We start from the raw sequence: 21,026 nt of genomic DNA on the forward strand, positions 1-21,026 counted from the left end.
GTTCTTCTGCACTGACCAGCAGACACGCGCAACACCCTTAGCATGGTGCCTCACAGCTTTCCTCCTCCACCACGACCATCTCTTCATCCTCTCTTGTTAAATGCTGGACCAGAGCCTTCTGTATTCATGCTTATTACTAGGTTGCTGGGTGAGCTTGAGCCGCCGTCATAGTTTTTCCTTTTTAAAACAAGAAGTGGCAGCTGGGGGTGGTGTTGTACTGCTAAGACCTCAACACAGGGGAGGCTGAGAAAGGAGTTCCATTAGTTCAAGGCCAGACTACAAACAAGTTCCATCACAGGCTACACAGAGACCTCAGTTTGTAGAGCACTTAGCTAATTCGAATGAAGCCCTGGGTGCCGTCCCACGCAATGGATAAACTGGGTCTGGTTCGATCCCTAGTACTGCAGAAACTAAAGTGGTAATGTAATAAATTCTTCATAAGAAAGAATATAGACTATTTGTCTGACATATATGTGTGTGTACATCGATATAATATATCGGGGGAGGAGAGAGACACAGGAATTCAGGAAAGACCATTTTACAGAAGGCAGGAAGAGAACTGGGAAGAGATGGAGAGAAGAAGCAGAGGATGGTAGTGAGGGGGAAATAGCAAAATATGATATTTATGTGCGGAAATATAATGAAACCTATTATTTTATACACTAGCTAGAAAAGTAATGAAGTGTAGCATTGAATTAGATACATAGTTATGTCTAAGATTATAAAGGAAGCTGTAGTCCCAATATTTAATTTTGCTTCTTTTTAAAAAAATTATTTTATTTTTTATTTTATTTTTGTTTGCAAATTTATATTTCCACAAGATAGCAAAATCACAATTCTCACCCCCATTTCTTCTTTTAGGATGCTTTCATTGCACACAGATTCCATATCATGAGAAAAGCACCCAGAGAAATTTATTTTTTATTTTAATCACAGGTCATTCACTTGTATCCCACCTATAGCCTGCTCTCTCATTCCCTCCCAATCCCACACTCCCTCATCTCCTCCCTGCCCCCTTCCAAGTCCACTAATAGGGGAGGACCTCCTTCCCTTCCGTCTGACCCTAGCTTATCAGATATCTTCTGCAATGTCCTTATCTGTGGCCTAGCAAGGCTGCTCCTCCCTCGAGGGGAAGGGGGAGATCAATGAGCCAGTCCTTGAGTTAATTTTGTTTCTTGAATTGCTGCTTTCCTATTACTGATGGGTAGAGGCAAGAGAGGACTTAATGCTTTTAACCTGTGCTAGCTCTGGCTTCAGAACTACATGCATGTGGGGTAGTCCCTCTCTCCTCACACACCTACAGACACACACACACACACACACACACACACACACAAATATAAACCTGTGTGTAAATATTCTTTGTACCTTGCTATGGCTTTTCTCTCATGGATGGGACTTAGCAAATTTCTGTTCCCTTCTGTTCCTTATCTAATCTTTGCGCCTCAGCCTAGCTACTCTATAGATGCTAAATAGATCCACATCACAGTAAATTGTAAATCTGACAAAAGTAACTATGTCTGCCTGCGTGCACCAGAGTCATGTCCTTGGTACCTATCAGTGCTTGGCCTCAATAAGCAACTGACAAATATTTCTAATATTGATGATTAGTAGCTTTATTCAGCAGAATTTAAAATTATTATTTATTTTAAGGTGGGTGTTGTGACACTAATGAGGTTAGAGGCAGGAGGATTTAGTAGTTCTAGGACAGCTTGGTGTACATGAAACCCTGTCACAAAACAAAGACAAAAGCCTCATATTATAGAGTATCCCAATTTTTAAACTATAAATTGTAACCGCAAATTCACTATTTTTTTTAAAAAATAAATGTTCACAAGATTGAAGGTCTCACTAGTCTTAGTTTTAAGAAGTCTTTCCTGTCAAACCTTCGTTGTCTATACATAGTCTTTTTCCAAGGAAAGCTGGCTTTGGCTGAGTGGATCATTAAACGAGAGCACCACTATGTAATTATTTCCTACACAATTTTTAATTTGGTAAAGATGAACACCTAGGAAAAGGAAAGCTACTGTATAAGGACTGCAAAGTTTGAGTTTTTGATCTTTTACGTCAGGTAAAGAATGCTCCTTTTCCTAATTTTATTTGTTTGTTTGTTTGCTTGTTTTTGTGGTGCTGCCTGAATGCAAATTCAAAGTCTCTACCATTGGACTTTATTCTCAGCCCTCTTATGTTTTATTTTATTTGAATCAATGTTCTTATTACATAGCCCAGGCTGACCTTGAATTTTTATGGATCATTTTGCCTCTGCCTCTGAGTACTGGGAATAGGTATATGCCACCAAGCTCATCCTCCCCAAAAAAGTTACTTTAAAATAATGTATGAGTAATGTATGAGTTTTTTTCTTCTTCTTTTTTTTTTTTTTTCGAGACAGGGTTTCTCTGCGTAGCCCTGGCTGTCCTGGACTCACTTTGTAGACCAGGCTGGCCTCAAACTCACAGAGACCCGCCTGCCTCTGCCTCCTGAGTGGTGTAAGCTTTTCACTATATCACACGCCCCACCTCCCAATGTCAAACAAAGGCATGCTTATCTGAGATTGTTGGCGGCTCTTGAAAAGCTCTTTAAGAGGCAATCACCTGACAGAGGACGGGGCTCTATTACAGTTTATCATCTTGGCCTAACAATTCCTTCCGCAATATTGAGGTGTTATGGAACAAAGACCTGGGGATCCTGCTGCTGCTGCTTAAGAGATCTTGAGTAAAATGTATCTCGTGTTTCTTCATAAAGTTCATTAAGGCAAAGCTGCTTGATAATTAGGTATCTGGCAGTGTGTAAATAGCTTGGGTGGAATGAGACCTGGCATTACATGTTGGTCTTTGTCACCTCAATCGTGTGTGTGTGTGTGTGTGTGTGTGTGTGTGTGTAATAGGGAAAAAAGCCAAGCAGCAATATCTAAAAGCCACCAGCCTTTCTCCCCTTCTCATTAGGTTGTAAATGATGTGGAAAAATCCCAAATATTGGGTGTTTGCTTATGTTATGCTACAAAGTGGACGACTGGGAAGGCAGAAGGCCTGGAGGTAACAGGAGAGTGTACACATCACCTGCATTAGGCTTAGCACTCGAGGCCATTTTCTCTCTGTTTGTCTTTTTCTTTCTTTCTGGTTTTTCGAGACAGGGTTTCTCTGACAGGTCCTGGTCGTCTTGTACACAGTTTGTAGACCAGGCTGACCTCAAGGAGATCCTCCTGCCTCTGGCTCCCCGAGTGCTGGGATGCCAGGCGTGGGCCACCCGCCAGGCATGGAGGCCAATTTCTTATCTCCTCTCACTGTCAATTTTATTATGTATTTCTAGGCTTTGTGTGTGACAGTGTTTTGCCTGCATGTATGTCAGGGCGCCACTGCCTGGTGCCCACGGAGGTCAGAAAAGGGCGTGGATTCCTTGAACGGACCGGCAGCTGGTCGAGTCGCCATGTGGATGCTGGGAGTGGAACCCCGGTCCTTCGGAAGGGCAGGTCAGAGCCGACTGCCGTGTGCGTCACAGAACCGAGGTCGGCCGGTTTCGGTCCACAGAATTCGAGGGCGAAAAGGCGCTTGCAAAAGGCCCAAGGCAACACCTGGCGTCTGGAAGGCGCCGCGCGGAAGGGGCAGGGCCCAGGAATTCCAAGAGCGGAACCTGCCTCAGGCCCTAGGCCCTCGGCCGCGGCGTCGACGCTCCGGCCGGGCGTGGCAGGCGCCCTTTTGGCGGGCTCAGCGTCGCGGGGCCCCGCCCCCGGCAGGTCCATCTGCATGCGCGGGGGCGGGCCCCGCCTTCCCATTGGTGGAGCCGGCCCGCCGAGGCCCCGCCTCCTCCCGGGCCCGACGCGAGCACGTTGGGCGGCCGGGGCCGGTTGAGGAGCCGCCCGAGTCGGGAGCGGCTCTCTCCGGCGAGAGGCTCGCTCGGGGCCGCGTGGAAGGCGTCCCCGGGGCTGCGGAGGCCCCCGCGGCGGCAGGGCCGGGCGGGCCGCGACGAGCTCGGCCGCGGGGCGCCCGCCGCCCCTCCCCCCGCGCCCGTCGACCTTGTGGGCGGAAGCCTGCCGGAGCCGCCGGCGCCCGCGCGATGGCGACTGCCGCGCAGCCCGAGGCCTCTTCGACGGACGCGAGCCGGCAGAGCCACCGCGGCGGCGGGGACGACGGGATGAAGCCTGCGTTTCCGGAGCGCGAGTCCTCCCCACAAGATGGCGGCGGCGGCGGCGTTGGCGGCGGCCTCTCCGCCGCGGAGCCCCAGGAGACCGCGGCCGCCGGGCCCGCCCGGAGCCACGGGCACGAGCCGCCCCCGCACACCTCCGAGGCGGCCGCCCTGCCCCCCGGCGCCGAGGAGCCGGAGAGGCCCGTTAGGCGGAGTTTTCAGATCCCCAGGAAGAGCAGAGAAAAGAAAGGTGGTGCCTCCCCTCCTCCCGACCCTCCTCTCTCTCTTCTCCCCCTCCACCCTGTCGCTAGGACCGCTCGGTCTCCTCCTCCCGCACCCACCCGAGACACGTACACACGCCCCCGAGTGCCAGCCGCCTCCCCCCCGCCGCCACGCGCCGCTCGGTGCCCGAGGACGGGGTGGAACCTCGCCCCGCTCTCCCCTCCCCCCGCGGAAATTGGAAGTAGCTCAGGTTTGAAGCGCGTCCGTGAGGCTGCAGCGCCCGGAGAGGGAAGATGGTGCCCGGGGCCCCTTCTTGCCAACCCCGAAGGCAGAGAAGCTGACGTGGCCTCCCAAAGATGCTTCTGAGAAGTCGGCTTGTGGAAATAGCCCGTGGCCGTGGATCCTGAGGCGCTCTCCAAGGCCACTGCGTTCAGAGGACAAGCGTTTCTCACTGTGGAAGCTCTTCCGCTGTGTGCGTCTACCTGGAATGTGCTCGATGCCAGCGTCTTCTCTTAGTTAGAGAATCTCCATCAGCATATGCGCCCCATGCACAGCTTTCCATCACACTTCATTTCCATATCGGGTTTTTTTTGTTTTTGTTTTTTGAAGCATTAGCTTAAATAGGTTTCTTCGGCTTAACTCCAAACTTAGTATGGCTTTTGTATTTAAAAGAATGGGAAGGTAGGTTCTTGGTGCGTTAATTTCCCAATGGGAAAAAAGTTCGACTATTGTGACCAAGAATCTCCAACTTGATCTTCAGATTTTTAAAGAGTCTATTCTTAGTTTCCTAACTCAATATAGGAACAGTTAGGTTGGTCGCTTACTTTTTGAAATCTTAGTGCCATATTATAATACATAGTACAGCATTGTTTTTTCTTAGAGTAGGTTTTGACTGTCCAGTAAATTGGAATTTTCTGGATTTGGTTTAAATTTCACCTTTTTGCCTTCGTGTTTTAGTTTTTAATGGCTTATTTCCCAAAGCTGCTTTTTTTTTTTTTTTTTTTTTTTTTTTTTTTTTTGTCATTTGAATCGCTTGAAGATTTAGAATCTTGATTGAAACAGTATGCATCTGGGTAACAACTGAAATTATGAAAGTACAAAGAACGTTTCTATTTGGATGACAAAACCAAGGAAATAGCATGAGAAACCACACAGAGAAGGATGAAGTTGACCTGTGCCCACTGAACTGAATTTTTCTTGAAGTACTCTTTGAGTGAGTTACTGTAATTCTTGAGGATGTAGAGCAAGATAGTGAATTCTCTTGATGTAGTTAAGGTGTGTATGGCTGAGGTACAAGAAAAGTTAAGATACTCATCCCCAGTCGCCAGTTGGTAGATGGGTTGGAAGTACTTTTAAAAAACGATCTGATTATGAGAATAGGGGATTTAATGTTTTCAACCTGTCTCAAGCTATTTTGTTCTGTTGTTTTTTTGGTTTGGTTCTTGAGACAGGGTTTCCCTGTGTAGCCCATAGATCATGCTCGCCCAGAGATCTGCCTGCCTCTGCCTCCTAAGTGATGGGATTATAGGCATGTACCAAGACTGCCCAGTTTATCAAGCTTTTTTGACTGTCTGTTTTAGATTTTAAATGACTATTTAAAAGCCACTAAAAGTGGCTGCGAACAAACCACTTTTAAAACACAACTTTTTTTTAAGGACCAGAAAGCTGACCTAGAATCCTTTAGGATTTGGTTTGAAATATGGTAAAGTGTCATGTGCTTTTTAAATTTCACAAGCCAAATCCCGAAGTTGTTCTAAAATGACTGCTCTTGAATATACTAAAAGTGGCATGGGGAATTAGGGAATATAAACGCAGATGCTTCCTCTGTGGAGTCCAATATATTCCTTGGAGGAAATGCTTGTTTTCCATTTTGCCTCGGGATGTGATTTTTACTTTCAACTGTAAGAGGTTGTAGTCAAGAAAGTATTGTAGATTTTTTTTGTTTACCTAAAATAATTCTTAACATCTAATGGTACACTGGCCAGCAGTTATTCAAATAGTATATAATATGGCTGTACAGAAACTTTAAAAGAATAGAGATAGGATTTCCTTAAATTGCTCATGCGTTGAAATGCTCCTGCCTCAGCCTCCCTATTAGCTGGAATTACAGGTGATAACATGATCTAGTTTGTAATATAGAGCTTTTAAGCAACTATTTTACCAACTCAGATTTTGTCCTGAGTTGGGCGTTTATCTTTGAATTTTAACTTTTTACTATAAAAACATACTGTATCACTGTAGAGCAATTAAAAGAGTGTTTCTGTCTTCCTTTGTTGCAATTCTGAGACAGGCTATTTTATGCAGTCCTGGCTACCCTGGAACACAGAGATCTACCAATCTGCCACACTAGTGCTAGGATTAAAAGTTAAAAGTTAGCATCACGGTGCCCAGCCTGTGGTTGTTTTTTTTTTTTTTTTTTTCCCCCATTTTTCTTAACATCACATAATAGTGAGGTAGGGAACAAGTGATTGGAAGGAAAAAACAAAAAACAAAACAACAACAAACCAAGCAAACAACCAAAACCAAAACACTATAGGTACTGTTAGTTTCCTACCAACATCATTGGAAGGTTTGAAAAATATGTTTAGCATTTGACTTTGTACTAATGGTCATCTGATTTACTAGAATAAGGATATTTTTGTAGCTAGGACTTGAATTTTTTAACATCAGAAGTTTTGTTCATGCATATTCTATTAGACTTGACTGCTTTCTGGTGAAATTTAAAGTTAGGATGTCAATTTTTAAGAACAATTCTTAAATACCATTCAGTATAGTTTGATTTTCAAAGTTCTGCTTGAGACAGGTCTTACTACATGCCCCATGGTGCCATCACAAGTCTCCTAAGTGCAGTGGTTTCACAGCTGTAGGAAATGCCTGGCTCCTCAAAGTTTTTCACTTGATAATAGCACAGTATCTAAATACTGCAGTTTTAGTGGTATCATACTACGGCAAGCAATATTGTACTTGGTAAGTTGTAGACATTGCCCTAAACTTTGTATATAATTTCAAGAATTCTTTATGGTAGGTGTTATGTCCATTTTACAGAAAAACTGAAGTCCTGTGAAGTAACTTGTCCCTTAATTAGTAAATTTGTATAGATTACTTGGAACTACTCAACTATAGCGCGGTTATTCTTAATAGTCTACATTTTATTTTTACTTATTTAGGGAGGTGGGCTTTATTTTGGCTCACAGTTTCGGGGTATAGTCCACCATGGTGAAAAGTCAAAACAGCAGAAGCCTGGCAGTTAATCACATGATCTACGTTTGCAGTCAGGAAGCAGAAGGAAATGAATGCCACTTTCCCCCTCCTGAGGCAGGAGCTACCTATGTATTCCAGGTTGGCCTCAGTTTTAAAATAGATAACTACTTAGATAACTACCTCCTTAGCCTCTTCAGTGATGGATTTATGGACTAACACTTGATAATTTAGAATTTAAAGTAGCTTTTGGCCAGTTGTGAAATTGGAATAGCTTAGCATACATTCACTCTTGGGAAGAATTTTGAGATGGAAAGATTATGTTCATGGTAAATACTGGGAGATTTTATGTTTTGTATTTTAATATTTTTTTTTTCAGAGAAAATACAGACTTCTTAAAAAATCGTGAGATCTCCCAAGAGTGGAAGGGAGTCCCAAGTGGATGAATACCCATATTTTACTTTTTGATAGTGCTTATTGGTTGGACTATTTTCTATAGTATAGAGAGCCACAAAATTGCATTGACCTATGGTTGGATTGCCATGTTTTATTCTACATCTAATATGTCATCAAAAATAAAATTAATAGTTGAATTTTACAGTTTTTCACTCCAAAGTTTTTGGCGTAATAGACTAGTGATACATTTTCTAAAAGATGTTTTAACCTTTAAAAAAACAAAAACAAAAACCAAACAAACATTTGTTTTTTCTTTTTTAAGACCCCGCTAGGAGGGATTTACTTCCTGCCTCCAACTCCCCATTCTCTGGGATTGGACATGCCTCTGCAGTTGTCTTTTTAAGTTATGGTTGTTTTAGTAGTTGGATATGGATGACTGGGTTTTGAAAACTGATTTTTCTCTGCATAGACATAAACCTGGGCAAGAAATTTTATATTTGTACTGGTTCATGTTGACTTTTATTATTTGTTACTGACACACTGTGTTCATTCAACACTGATATTGAGATAAAGCACATGCATGTTTTTGAGACAGGGTTTCTCTGTGTAGATCAGGCTGGCCTCTAACTTATAGAGATCTGCCTGCCTCTTCCTCCCCAAGTGCTGAGATTACAGGCCTGTGACACTGCACCCTGCTGATAAAAAACACATTCTTAAAACATTGTCAGGTAGTAATTTTTTAGATGGAAAAGCCATTTACAAATCAGTTGTAAACAAATAGAGTTATACTGTATTATGTTAATTAATACCAGTAGATCCCTCAGACTTAGAAATCACAGACCAACTTTGGTCACTAGCTGCTTTGCTAATTATTTCCTTTTCTCCCATGTTGTTCAGGCTGGCTTTGCACTTTTTTAATTTATATTTTTTTTATTAGCGAATATATAATAATGGGTAATGGGTTGATTCATTATGACATTTTCATACATGGACATGATGTCATAACCTCATTATTTTGTGCTCCTCTAAACACTTTAATTTTTAAAGATTATATATGTATGGGTGTTTTGTCCACATGTCTGCATCACAAGCCTGCCATCAGAGCCTCTGGAACTGGAGTTAGCACACAGTTGTGAGCTGCTTTGTGGCTGCTGGGAACTAAAGTAAACCAATGTCCTCTGGAAGAGCAGCCAGTGCTCTTAATCACTTGAGCCATCTCTTCAGCCCTTCCACTTAACCAATTTCAGCTAGTGCCCTTCCCAGCTTTTTTTTCCCTTTGGGGGTGGGATGGTTAGGGTTGAGGTTGTTTACAGCATGGGCACCCCCATCTATACCACAGAAAGAGAATCTTCCCACTGCATCAGCTGTTAATGGTATAATGTTCAGAGAGGGATGGAGGTCTGTCATCCCTTCTCAGTAGATCATGCATAGGTAGTTACACCTGTGGAGTTAGTAGCCATGTTTTGTCCATATACACTCCCTGTTACCAACTTGTACATTCTGTGTCCCTTCTTATCCAGTGTTGCTAGACCTTGGCGAGAGTGACACGTCCCATTTATGGTTAGCATTCAGCAGTCATTTATTCTGTTTTTAACAGCTACCCACTACAAAATGAAGCTTCTCTGACCAGAGCCGACAGCAGCTTCTGTAGGCTTGCCTTGAACTCTTGATGCTCCTTTTTCAGCCCCCTAGGTGCCTCAATTACAGATTTATGTTACCACATTGAGCTGGTATTTTTTGTGGTGGTCTTGTGGTTCTGGGATGGAACTCATGATTTCTTGCTTATCGGGCAAATCCTCTACAATTGAGAGATTGAAGTCCATCCATTGACTACTTCGGTTATAATTACTTTTAAATCAGAAAACGTATATTATTGCTTATGTGTTTTGATAGCAGTACTCTTTTTATTTTTAAGTTTAGCATATCAAGTATGTATAACAGGAAGGTTTGCACTGGCACATAGTAAATTGGTCAAGATAATGGAGGAAAATGTTCTTTTGATTAAAGAACAAAGTTGGCTATCTTTTTGACCAATTGCCACTTGCTTAAATGTTAATTCTGTGTGTGGGTGTGTGGGTGTGTGGGTGTGGGTGTGGGAGTAGGGATGAAACCCAGAGCTTCTATGCTTGGCAAGCCCTCAGCCATTGACATCTATCACTAGCCATCTTTGCTTTTTATTTTGACACAGTGTCTCACTTAAGATGTCTAAGCTTGTCATGCAGTCACTGTATATAGCTCATGGTGGCCTGGAATTTGGGATCATTGTATTTCAGCCTCCTGAGTAGTTTGTGATTCACAGGTTTGTGCTACCAGGCCTAGGTGTAAACTTAATTCTTGACTGTGGTTTTCGTATTTTATTATTTATTTATTTATTTTGAGATGGTATCTCCATATGGCTAAAAACTTAGTCCTTCTGCTTCACTCTGCTGTGCTATAATTACAGGTATGTGCTATATGTCTGATCTAAAAATCAGGGATGGGCTGATGCTCTATTTAGGAATCATGACACTTAAATTCTGGTTCTGATTTTTTTTTTTTAACTTGATTTTTGAGACAGGGTCTTGACCTCAAACTCAAAATGTAGCCCAGGTTGGACTTAAATTTGTCATCATTCTCCTTCAGCCTCTGGGATTACAGATAAACACCATTGTACCTGGCTCTAGTTCTGAGTTTTTAGTACCTCTCAGTTTCTTTTTCTGTATTATTTCTAAATGCCCTCCTTGTTGTTTGGTCTCACAAAATATATTTCTAATTAGTTTATCAATAGGGAAACTGTAATATGAAGTTCACTCACTTATCTTTCTGACATGCTTCTAATGGGATTTAAGCAAAATTATTTTTCATAATGTGTGTAATAAATTATTGCTTCTATTCTTAACTTTTGTTTCTGAGACCGTCTCAAGTAGCCTGGATTGGATTGGAACTCTTGATCTTCCTGCCTCTTCTGTAGTTCTAGGTTTATAAGCAGGTGTTACCATTCTTCAATTCCTTTTTACTTTTGTAATCAATGAGTATTAATAATGTCTTTTGGCCCCATTCTTTCTCCATGAAAATATGATTAGAAAAAACTATTTAAAGGACTTTGAAGAAGGGGCCGGAGAGATGGCCCAGCAGTTAATAGTATTTTCTGCTTTTCCAGATGACTGAGTTCAGGTGACTCAGTTAACTCAGTGACTCAGGTGAGTCCAGATGACTGGCAGGTTACAGCTGTAATTCCATATTTTCCTCTTCTGGTCTTCTTGGACACTAGATATGCTTATGGTAGGCAAACAATAATACCCAATACATTAAAATAAATGCAAAATACCCAAATACATTAAAAAAAAAGCCTAAAAGACAAGGGTAGAAAATATGTTAGAAGTCAAATTCTTTTATTTCCTGTGCCTACATGTCTCACGATTTTCTGGTGTGCAGAATAAGGACACAATTTGACTTAACATTAGAGCCCGAGAACTTGAATTTGAGTCCCATCTGCCTTATTTACTAATTTTCTAAGTTTTAGGCCAACATAACTGTTACCTGTCTCAGGTTACTTTGTTTTCTCACTTGTCTCAGTTTTGAGGAGGAGGCATATTGTACTGAAGTGTTTTTGATAACAGATTATTCATATAAAGGTATCAGTATCTAAAACAGTTGGAGACTTAACTACTGGTTAAGAGTCAGTAGTTGTCAGAATCCAGAATATAGTTTATTGGGTAGTGACTTAACTAAGTGAAATGATGGTTCATAGTGAGATAAAATAGGCCATCAGAGAATGTAAGGAGGATGAACTTTATAAATTTCTAAACTGCCATTAGCACACGGGCTTGCAATCTTTAAAAGTAGATAGTGTAATTTTGTTTTTTACAAATGATGGGAAAAATCAGAGAAATAATAATTGTGGTCTAACTAGTGCATCTATTTGAAATATGAAATGCTTAGTACATGGTTATTTATTGCTAGGCCTACGGTAATACAGGTATTTATATTTTTCTGTTTGTTAGATTCGTTTCCTCCTGCTAAAAGATGACTTAGTTACTGTTTACATGACTGTATATTGCTTTGGATGTAATTGGAAATGTTTAGTGCTTTACAAGGAGTTAAATTGTGTTTGACTTGTGTGTCTGTATAATTTATCTTTATATGTGTATGTGTCTGCAATAGTATGGTATATGCATCAGATCCTCTGGAGCTGGAGTTATGTTATAGACAGGTTTAGACTGCCTGACATGGGTGCTTGGAATTAAACTTATGTTCTCTTGCAAGAGCAGTTTTTGCTCTTAACAGCTAAGCTATCTCGCCAATATCCCAATGTTTGACTGATTTTTATTCAGTTATTAGATTGTTTGGAAGTAGTGTTGGCAGCTTAGGGAAAATAATTTCTGTGTAAACTTTAAAATTAAGTAGGAGTTAATGGTAATGTTGAAATATCCTGCATTCCTGTAAAACATTTATACAGATCTATTTCTCTTTTCTGTATTTGAATTTTGTTTGATAATGTTAATATTTGTATGATTTTTTTTTTTTTTTGTTATTTTCTTTTGAGACCTGATCTCCTTTCAGTTCATGTTACTGGCTGTCCTGGTATTTCTTACATAGCCCAGGATGGTTTTGAATTTGTATTAATCCAGCTTCAGCCTTTTGATTGCTGGGATTGTAGGTGTGTATCACCCTAGCAAGAACCTGCTCTACCTTATTTTTTATTTTGTTTTCTGTTCTTGGGACTGAACCCAAACTTTGTGCATGGTAGGGGAAGTGTTTTATCACAAAGTCTTAATTTAAAAATAAACATTTTGGTAGTTGGAGACTATATTCAACATAAAACTTTTTGTTGCTGCTGTGAGAACAGAAGCACAGCCAATGTTTATTCTGATTGTCTGACAATCTTACTGATTTTTGTAATTCTGTCTTGGTTTAGTTGTGACAGGCTCTACTTTTATTAGTAGCCTATGACACTAAATTTTATTAATACTCTGATATGGAAGTAAATTCATACAGTGTAAGTAGTAAATCACTTCTTTGTTCAAAAGCAGATATACACCCCACCCATCAACAGTGTTTGCTGGGATTGGAACTGTGATAGGTGGGCCAGGTGGGCCTGTTACTGTCCTAAGTCATTTTGTGAGGGTTTAGTAACTGAGGAGCGCACATTCATAATACATCTCCTTGTGAGGGTTTAGTGTCTGAGGAGCGTATACTATAATACATCTGGGCCTGTTACTGTCCTAAGTCATCTTGTGAGGGTTTAGTGTTTGAGGATAGGTACACTCATACATCTGGGGGAAAAGAGCTTCTTGTGATCCATGCTTCAACTTTTATTGATTTTTAACCTTTGAAAGCAAAACAAACAAAAAAACCAAAACCAAAAATCTCTTTATATGAACTTTTTTTTAAAAGTAATGGCTGTGTGTTTTTTAACAATTAGATTTACTTGAGACTAGTACTCCTATTTCTACCTACTGGCATATTAGAAAGATGAGATGAACAAGGCAGGTGTAGTTTCTTGTCTTGGAGTTGACAATTTATTATTGGAAAATATCTGAAAATTTGGCTACAGGATATTTTAGTGGTCTTATTTTTATTCTGAGTGCCCTTGTTTGTTTTTTCTTTTTTAGCTTCCTCGTAGTCAGTCTTTTTTTTCCCCCCTTAGTTCTCTTGTGTCCGAAGTGCATTCGGATTCCAGGCTAGCTTGCCCAGGAGCTTTCTGGAACAGTTTTGTCTTTGCCTCCTATTTTATTTATCAGCATCTATCTGGCTTTTTATGTGGTGTTCAGGGATCCAAACTCAGATTATCAGGCTTGCACAGCCAGCTGAGCATCTCATCAGCCACTTTTTTTCTTCAGTTCCATTATTGTAACTATTGACTTTATTCCTCAGAAAGGCTGCTTGCATATGACCAGTCTCAGAGTAGATACACATTGGCTTTTACAACTAGCACACATTGTTATGATAATTGGTAATCAAAACAACTTTTCATTTTTAGAGCTACTATTGTGATATGTTTACCTAGTTGGTTAAAAACTAGACATGTCACCAGGTGTTGGTGTGCACACCTTTAATCCCGTTACACAGGAGGCAGAGGCCAGCCTGGGCTACCCGGAAAAACCCTGTCTTGGACACCCCGCCCCCCACACCCATGGATATGTCATTTGACATTGTATCCTAATAAAAATGGATTGAAAGTATAGTAAAAATAGCATATTTATAGTTAGCTTTCAGGTGGATACATCAAAAGTATGTATAAAGTGGAGAGTAGTGGCACATGCTTATAATCTCAGTACTTGGGAAGCTGAAGCTAGAAGATAACACATTTGAGATCAGCCTAGGCTGCATAGTGAATCAGACTACTAAGGACTTTTTTGGTGATAATTTGTGTCAAAACAAATACACATACAACAGTTTTTTTCAGTGGAACCCAGGAGTTACTTTTAATATTTGTTGACCTTGAAATAATGTCTTGGAAAAAATCTGATGAAGACTATAACTTTCTGTGAACAGTTCTGTCTACAGTGAAAAATAAGCTGTTTTTTTTTTTTTTTAATTTGGGGAAAGTATATATATATGTATTTTTTAATTTGGGAAAAGTTAAGATATATAGGTTTGGTATTTGAAATTTATCTAATGAAAAATTTCATGTATACTTTAGGAATTAGGCCAAATAATTGTTGGCTTTTTTGGTTTGTTTTGAGATGGGCTCTAACTATGTAGCCTGGATGGCTTGAAATTAATCTGTAGACCAAACTTGCCTCAAACTCACAGAGATTGGCATACCTCTGCCTCTTGAATGGTGTGATTAAAGGCATGTTTCACCATGCTTGGTCATTAAACCAAATAGGTTAAATGATGTAGTGTTACAGAAATTTCAGTGTTGGGACTAGAGAGATGGCTCAGCAGTTAAGAGCACTGTCTATTCTTCCAGAGGTCCTGAGTTCAATTCCCAACAACTGTATGGTAGCTCACAACCATTTATAATGGGATCTGATGTCCTCTTCTGACACATGCAGGTAGCACATTCATATATGTAAAATAAATAAATCTTTAAAAAAAATCTTTAATTTTTTTTTTTTTTTATTTCAGTGTCAGAAAGTGGTCTCAGCTGGTAAAAGCTATCCACCTAAGCCTGAGTTTGATTCCTGGAGCTACAGTAGAAAGAGAAAACTGATCTGAAAGTTGTTCTCTGACCTCTATATCTTGGAATGAGTATACCCATGTCCATGTGTGCACACACAAGTTTAAGCCAGGTGTAGTGGTACATGCTTATATTTCCAGTATACTTAGGAGGCTAAAGAAAAGGATTTGTGGTAAGCCTTGGCTGCCCACTGAGAACTTGTGTCAGAGATGGAAAAGAAAATGAAATGGAATGTAGAATGATGAAGACACAAAGGATACAAATTTAATTGTGTCAACTTTGCACACAGCTGCTGCTCTATTCTGCTTAGTACCCTTTTTTTTTCCTGTGTACTGCCTTATAATGTATTTGGCATATAATGGTTATTAGGAGAACTGCAGTTTTCCATTTTACAGTAAGAGAACTGACTTTTACTGCAAAGCCAGTAAATGACAAATCTGGTATTTCAAACTATAACTCTTGCTGTTTCCTAGTATTGGACATTGAACCTAGTTTTTGCAACATGCTAGAAAAGTGTTCTACTTTTTTACTTTTTGTTTTAAAGACAAGTCTCACTAAGTTCAGGCCATCCTTCAGTTTGCTTTGTACTTAGCCATCAAGAAGCTAGGATAAGGAAGTACATACCTTTAAACTCAGCATTTGGAAGCCAGATGCAGATAGATTCTGAGTTCAAGGCCAACCTGGTCTACAGAGTGAGTTTCAGGAGAGCCAGGACTACACAGAGAAACCCTCTCTTGAGGGGATGGGAGACGGGGAGGAGACTTGTGCTGCCTGGCTTGGCTCAAAGCCCTACATCTTAACATTTGGTACTTAAATGTCCTGTTTTATATTGATAATAAAGCTGTTTGAGTACTGTGTCTTACTTTAACTTTATCACTAAAAGTAAACTGTTTTATAGGTACATTGTCTAAAGTTGAATTCTCTTTTTTCTTTTTTTGAGATAGCTTCTTGTCATGAAGTCCTGGCTGGCCTGGACCTTATTCTGTAGACCAGGCTGCCTCAAATGTTTGATTATTCTCTTACTTCTTTTTGCTTATCCTCTTACCTCTGCCTTTCAGGTTTAGGAATTATAGATATAAGCCACTGTGTTGGGTTTATGCTTTCATTTATAATAGCTGCTTGACTACCACAGTCTTAGACATACCTTTTCAGTGCAGTGTAAATAGGAATTGAGACAAATTGAATATGAGAGTGTAAGCAATTTAGATTGCTGTATGTACCATCCCTGAAGTTTTTGAAGTTGTGAGGCCAGATCCTCATTGCTAAGGGGACTAGTTATTGAGTTAAAAAATACTTGTGTGAATTCAAGTGCACACACATCTTGACATGAATATGCAAGTGGGGGCAGAGGACAACTTTTTTTTTCCTATGATCTAACTCTGTCACATCTCCAGCAAGCACCTTTACCTGTTGTGCTGTCTAGTTGGTCTTCAATGAGTTCTAACAACTCTCATGTCAAAAAATAGTCACTTTTGGTGCCTTATGTTCATTTGAAGTTAGACTCAAAAACCCACAAAACCAAAAACCTACACTTAAGACATTTATGATAGAGTAATTTTACAATGTGATTTTTTTTTTCTTTTAGCACTTTTCCAGCCGTTAACTCCAGGCTCTCGAGAATTTGAAGATGTTTTAAATATTCTCCATTCATCTTACCTTGAACCATCCTCAGTAACAAATTTTAAGTATAGACGAGCTTGCTTGATACGTAATGAACTTTTGGAAAAAGAGGTATGTAATTAGCTCCGGAAAGAAACCCTCTTTTTTTCCCCCCTTCCTAGAAATGCTAAGTTTTTAGAAAAGGCAACTTGAAGGGTGAAAATAATTGAAATGATTTTTTGTGGTGCGGGAATTAAACCCATGGCCAGACACGTGCTCAGCAAGTGCTTTGCCCTGACCTGCATCCCCACTCATGGGGATCTCTGTTATTGCTATACTATGTTTATGCTGTGTTAAATTGTGACTAATGTGTTAGTTATACAGAATCCTGAAATTAAGTCATCCACATGTGGACAGCTTACTATAGAGTATTTAATTGTAAGTTCACAATGAAGTGGTTTTTTTTTTTTTAATTCTTACTGAATATGTACAAAAGGCAGCAGTTGACAGTGAGTCCTAATTTCATATGCAAGTTAGATGTTCCTTGAATTTAATATAGGGGAAGGTAGCATGTATAATTATGAGGTAACAGAAATGGAATTTTAGAAAGTTTATTATTGTTTTCTAATGGATGGGAAATATTACGAAGTTTAGTTTTAAGCCAGTTCCTAGAGAAAAATAAAATATTGTAGTTTTGATGTGGTTTCATGCTATAGTAGTATTATTTGTTAATTGGTATGGAAATTTTATCTGAAGTTAAAGTATATGGTTGAGGGAACCTGAATACAAATACAAAAATGGTAGCTCTTCTATAGTTTTAGTAGATACTTATTTTACTCTAAAAATAAACCCAACAGTTTAGATTACTTGACTAGTGTGCAACATATTGTTAGGCATCATTCTGTTCTGAATAGAGGCTGGCCTTGAAGTCAAAGGTATGGATCTTCCTGCTTCAACCTCCACAATGCTGGCTTCAAGTCCCACTGTATCTGGCTTAAATACATTCAACCACCTAATATATTCAGTCCATCATGTTAAGTGGGCATTAAAAAAATGCAAAAAACTCCAATCTTTGAGGAGATTGGGGATATAATAAAATTTTAATAGGAAATTGGATAAAATTGTTAAGTACTAGATACCTTTTTTCTTACTTTTTTTAAAATAGAGATTTATTTATTTATTCACTATGTATACAGAATTCTACCTGCACATGTGCCTGCATGCCAGAAGAGGGCACCAGATCACATTATAAGTGGTTGTGAGCCACCATGCGGTTGCTGGGAATTGAACTCAGGACCTTGGGAAGAGCAGATAGTAGTCTTAACCTCTGAGCCATCTCTTCAGCTCTTCTTATTACTTTTTAAGACAGTTTGTCTGTGTAGCCCTGGCTGTTCTGGAACTCACTTTGTCCAGGCTGTCCTCAAACTCATAGAGTTCTGCTTGCCTCTGCTTCCCAAGGGCTGGGATTGAAGGCCTGTGCCACACCATACCCAGCTTAAGAACTGGATACTTTAAAAAAAAAAAAAAAGAACTGTATACTTTTGACTATTATGTATCAGAAGATAAAATGAGAAAAAATTAAATTGAAGATTGAATAGCAGAAGCATAGGAAGATTTTTATCTTGATAGGTTTGTGCTTTCTTAGAAAATTTCTTTAACCCTGAGCTTAGTGAAACAATCATGCTAAGTACTTACAGATTTACTTTTTTTTAGTTTACAGAAAAAAGAAGAGAACTGAAGTTTGATGGTCGTTTGGATAAGGAACTTTCAGAATCTTACGCATTTCTCATGGTTGATCGATACCAGGTGAGATAATTCTGTTCGCATTTTAAGTCATTAGTTTCACAATTATTCAGCAATACATTGCTAAGTATAAGGTAACTTTTTTCCCCTGTTTTTTCATGAGGGGCGGAGGGGAGTTAGAACGTTGAACTCAAGTTGTAAGTCCTTTTTTAAAACTCACTTATTTTGCATGATTTGAGTTTATTTATGGTTTCTTTACCTATTATCTGTGAGTAAAATAAGTCTCACTTCTTTATTAAGCTCAGTATTTATAAAGTCTGTTTGTTTAGTGAGGTATTCCAGAAGCAGAAAGACATGCATGGTATATACTTATAAGTGGGTATTAGGCATAAATACACTAAAATCTACAGGCCAAAAGAAGCTAAACAACAAGGAAGACCCTAGTGAAGATACTTAATTCTCATTCATAAGGGAAAACGGGATAGATACCAGAAGTGGTCGAAGAGAGGGAACAGGACTGAAGTCTACCACAGATGCCCTCTAAATGATTCCATCCAGAAGGGGATCAAAGCAGATGCAGAGACTCACAGCCAAACTTTGGACTGAGCGCAGAGAATTTTATGGAAGAAGGGGGATATAAAAGGACCCAGAGGGGACAGGAGCCACATGAAAGGACCAACAAAGCCAAAAAAAGTAGGGCCCAGGGGGGACTGTAGACACCAATGGATCAACCAAAGACCATGCAGGCAGGCCCTAGACCCCCTTCTCTGGTATAGCCCATACCTAGCTCAGTCTCCATGTGGCTTGCCTAGTAAGGGGAGAAGAGACACTCTCTGACATGAACTCAGTTGCCTGCTCCTTGATGACTTCTCTCTGGCAGAGGGCTAGGGGCGACCTAGCCAGCCCACAGAGGAAGAGGATTCAGGCAGTCCTGATGGGACCTGATAGGCTAGAGTCAGATAATAGGAGAGGAGGACTTCCCCTATCAGTGGACTAAGAGGGATAGGAGAGGAAGAGATGAGGGAGGGGACTAAAACTGGGATACAAAGTGAATAAATAGTAAATAATAATAATGAAAACATGTTGTAAGTCTTGATGCTAGGTACCTTTACCTACTAAGCATCTTACTAGTCTTTTTTTTAAAGCTTTATCTTTATTTTTAATAAAGTGTGTGGTGTGTGCACATTAGTTCAGGTATGTATTGGATCTCTTGGAGCTAGAATTCCAGGCTGTAGTGAGCTGCCTAACATGGATGCTGGGAAGTCAATATGCGTGCTTCTCTAGAAGAATAGTACCACTGAGCCATCTCTCCAGCCCTTGTCTGTTTTTTTGAGGCAAGGTCTTGCTGTGTATATCAGGTTGTCCTTCTCTGAACTAAGAGCCATCTTGCTGCCAGTCATCTGGAGTTACAGGCATTCACTGTACTGTAATGCTTTTACTAACAAATGAGCAGAAGAAGTAATTCAGAGGGGCAAAGTATATGTTTTGTAATTTCTTTTTTCAAATGTAATCATTGTTTCTCTGATCAGTTCTGTTTTCTTCCCCTGGAACATTAAACATTTTCTTTTATGAAAACAAGATTGTCCTATATAATGCTGATTCTTCGTTCTTGTAGTCATTTTTCTTTATTTAAAAATAGTGGTTAACGTTTTTTTAATATTTGTCTTGGGGCTAGGGAGGTGTTTCAGAGATAGAGAACATTTGTTGCTTTTCAAGGGAACCTGTGTTCAATTCCTAGAAACCATATTGGTCATCTCACAAGTGCCTGTTAACTCCAGCTCCAGAGAATCCATTTGTTCTTCTGGTGTTTGTGGGCACTGCCACACAAATATAAATCGCACCTAAAAATATTAAAAATCTTAAAAATATTTGTGTATAAATAAACACTTTGCTGGTCTTAATTCTCTGTTGTTTGTGAGTGTATCTGCCACAAATAGCATAAAGATGAATTTCTGATAGAAATATCTTAGAACTTTAAGCCAGTTTTACATTAATACTTAACTAGTAAGCTGAAATCTCTGAAATTTTTGTAATGTATAGTTTAGAAGATTATATTTTGAAATTTAACAAATTATTTTTCTTGTTATATGATTTCAAACTGATATGTTTTGTTTACATAGGTTCAAAGCATATGTGAAAAAGGATTGCAGGTGGGCCAATCCAAAATAACTATTCTTGGCAGTCCTTCCATGGGTAATGTTTTTGTTTGTTTTGTTTTTCATTTATACTTACTACTGTTAAGTTGACATTTAAAGTTCTTAATGTAGTCTGCCTCTAGTCAACTAATTAAATCTGTATTTGTTTTTCTTTTATTTTTAAACAAGGAGACTAGTATTAAGTTCTGAAGTGTATCACTGGTTTCATTTCTTTGTTTCTGATTTTGCACACTTCTTTTTGATCAAATGTAATTATTTTCCCCTGAGACAGGGTTTCTCTATGTAGTTGTAGTCTCCTGGCTGTCGTGTCCTGGTCTCACTTTGTAGACCAGGCTGGCCTCGAACTCAGCAGCAGTTTCCTCTGCCTCCCTGAGTGCGGGGATTAAAGGCATGTGCCACCAATCCTGGCTTATCCACTGTCTTAGAGTATTGCTTTTAAAAAATTGTCATACCTCCTATCTCTTTTATTATTGGTTAAATGTTTT

At 39.8% G+C, this 21,026-nt stretch overlaps 1 protein-coding gene across 2 annotated transcripts in view; it reads left to right on the forward strand.

Moving 5' to 3' along the window:
* Window positions 1-3,920: 3,920 nt before the first annotated feature.
* The window catches only part of Tasor (transcription activation suppressor), a 60,317-nt gene continuing 43,211 nt past the window's right edge, over window positions 3,921-21,026 (forward strand). For both annotated transcript variants that reach the window (XM_021662413.2, XM_021662414.2), the window contains exons 1-4: window positions 3,921-4,369; window positions 16,629-16,774; window positions 18,356-18,448; window positions 20,506-20,578. In XM_021662413.2, coding sequence (XP_021518088.1) covers window positions 4,051-4,369; window positions 16,629-16,774; window positions 18,356-18,448; window positions 20,506-20,578 — 631 coding nt within the window. In that variant the 5' untranslated portion in view covers window positions 3,921-4,050. The remainder of the gene's footprint in view (window positions 4,370-16,628; window positions 16,775-18,355; window positions 18,449-20,505; window positions 20,579-21,026) is intronic.

The sequence above is a fragment of the Meriones unguiculatus genome, chromosome 9, assembly GCF_030254825.1.
Source record: "Meriones unguiculatus strain TT.TT164.6M chromosome 9, Bangor_MerUng_6.1, whole genome shotgun sequence".
Classification (NCBI taxonomy): Eukaryota; Metazoa; Chordata; class Mammalia; order Rodentia; family Muridae; genus Meriones; species Meriones unguiculatus.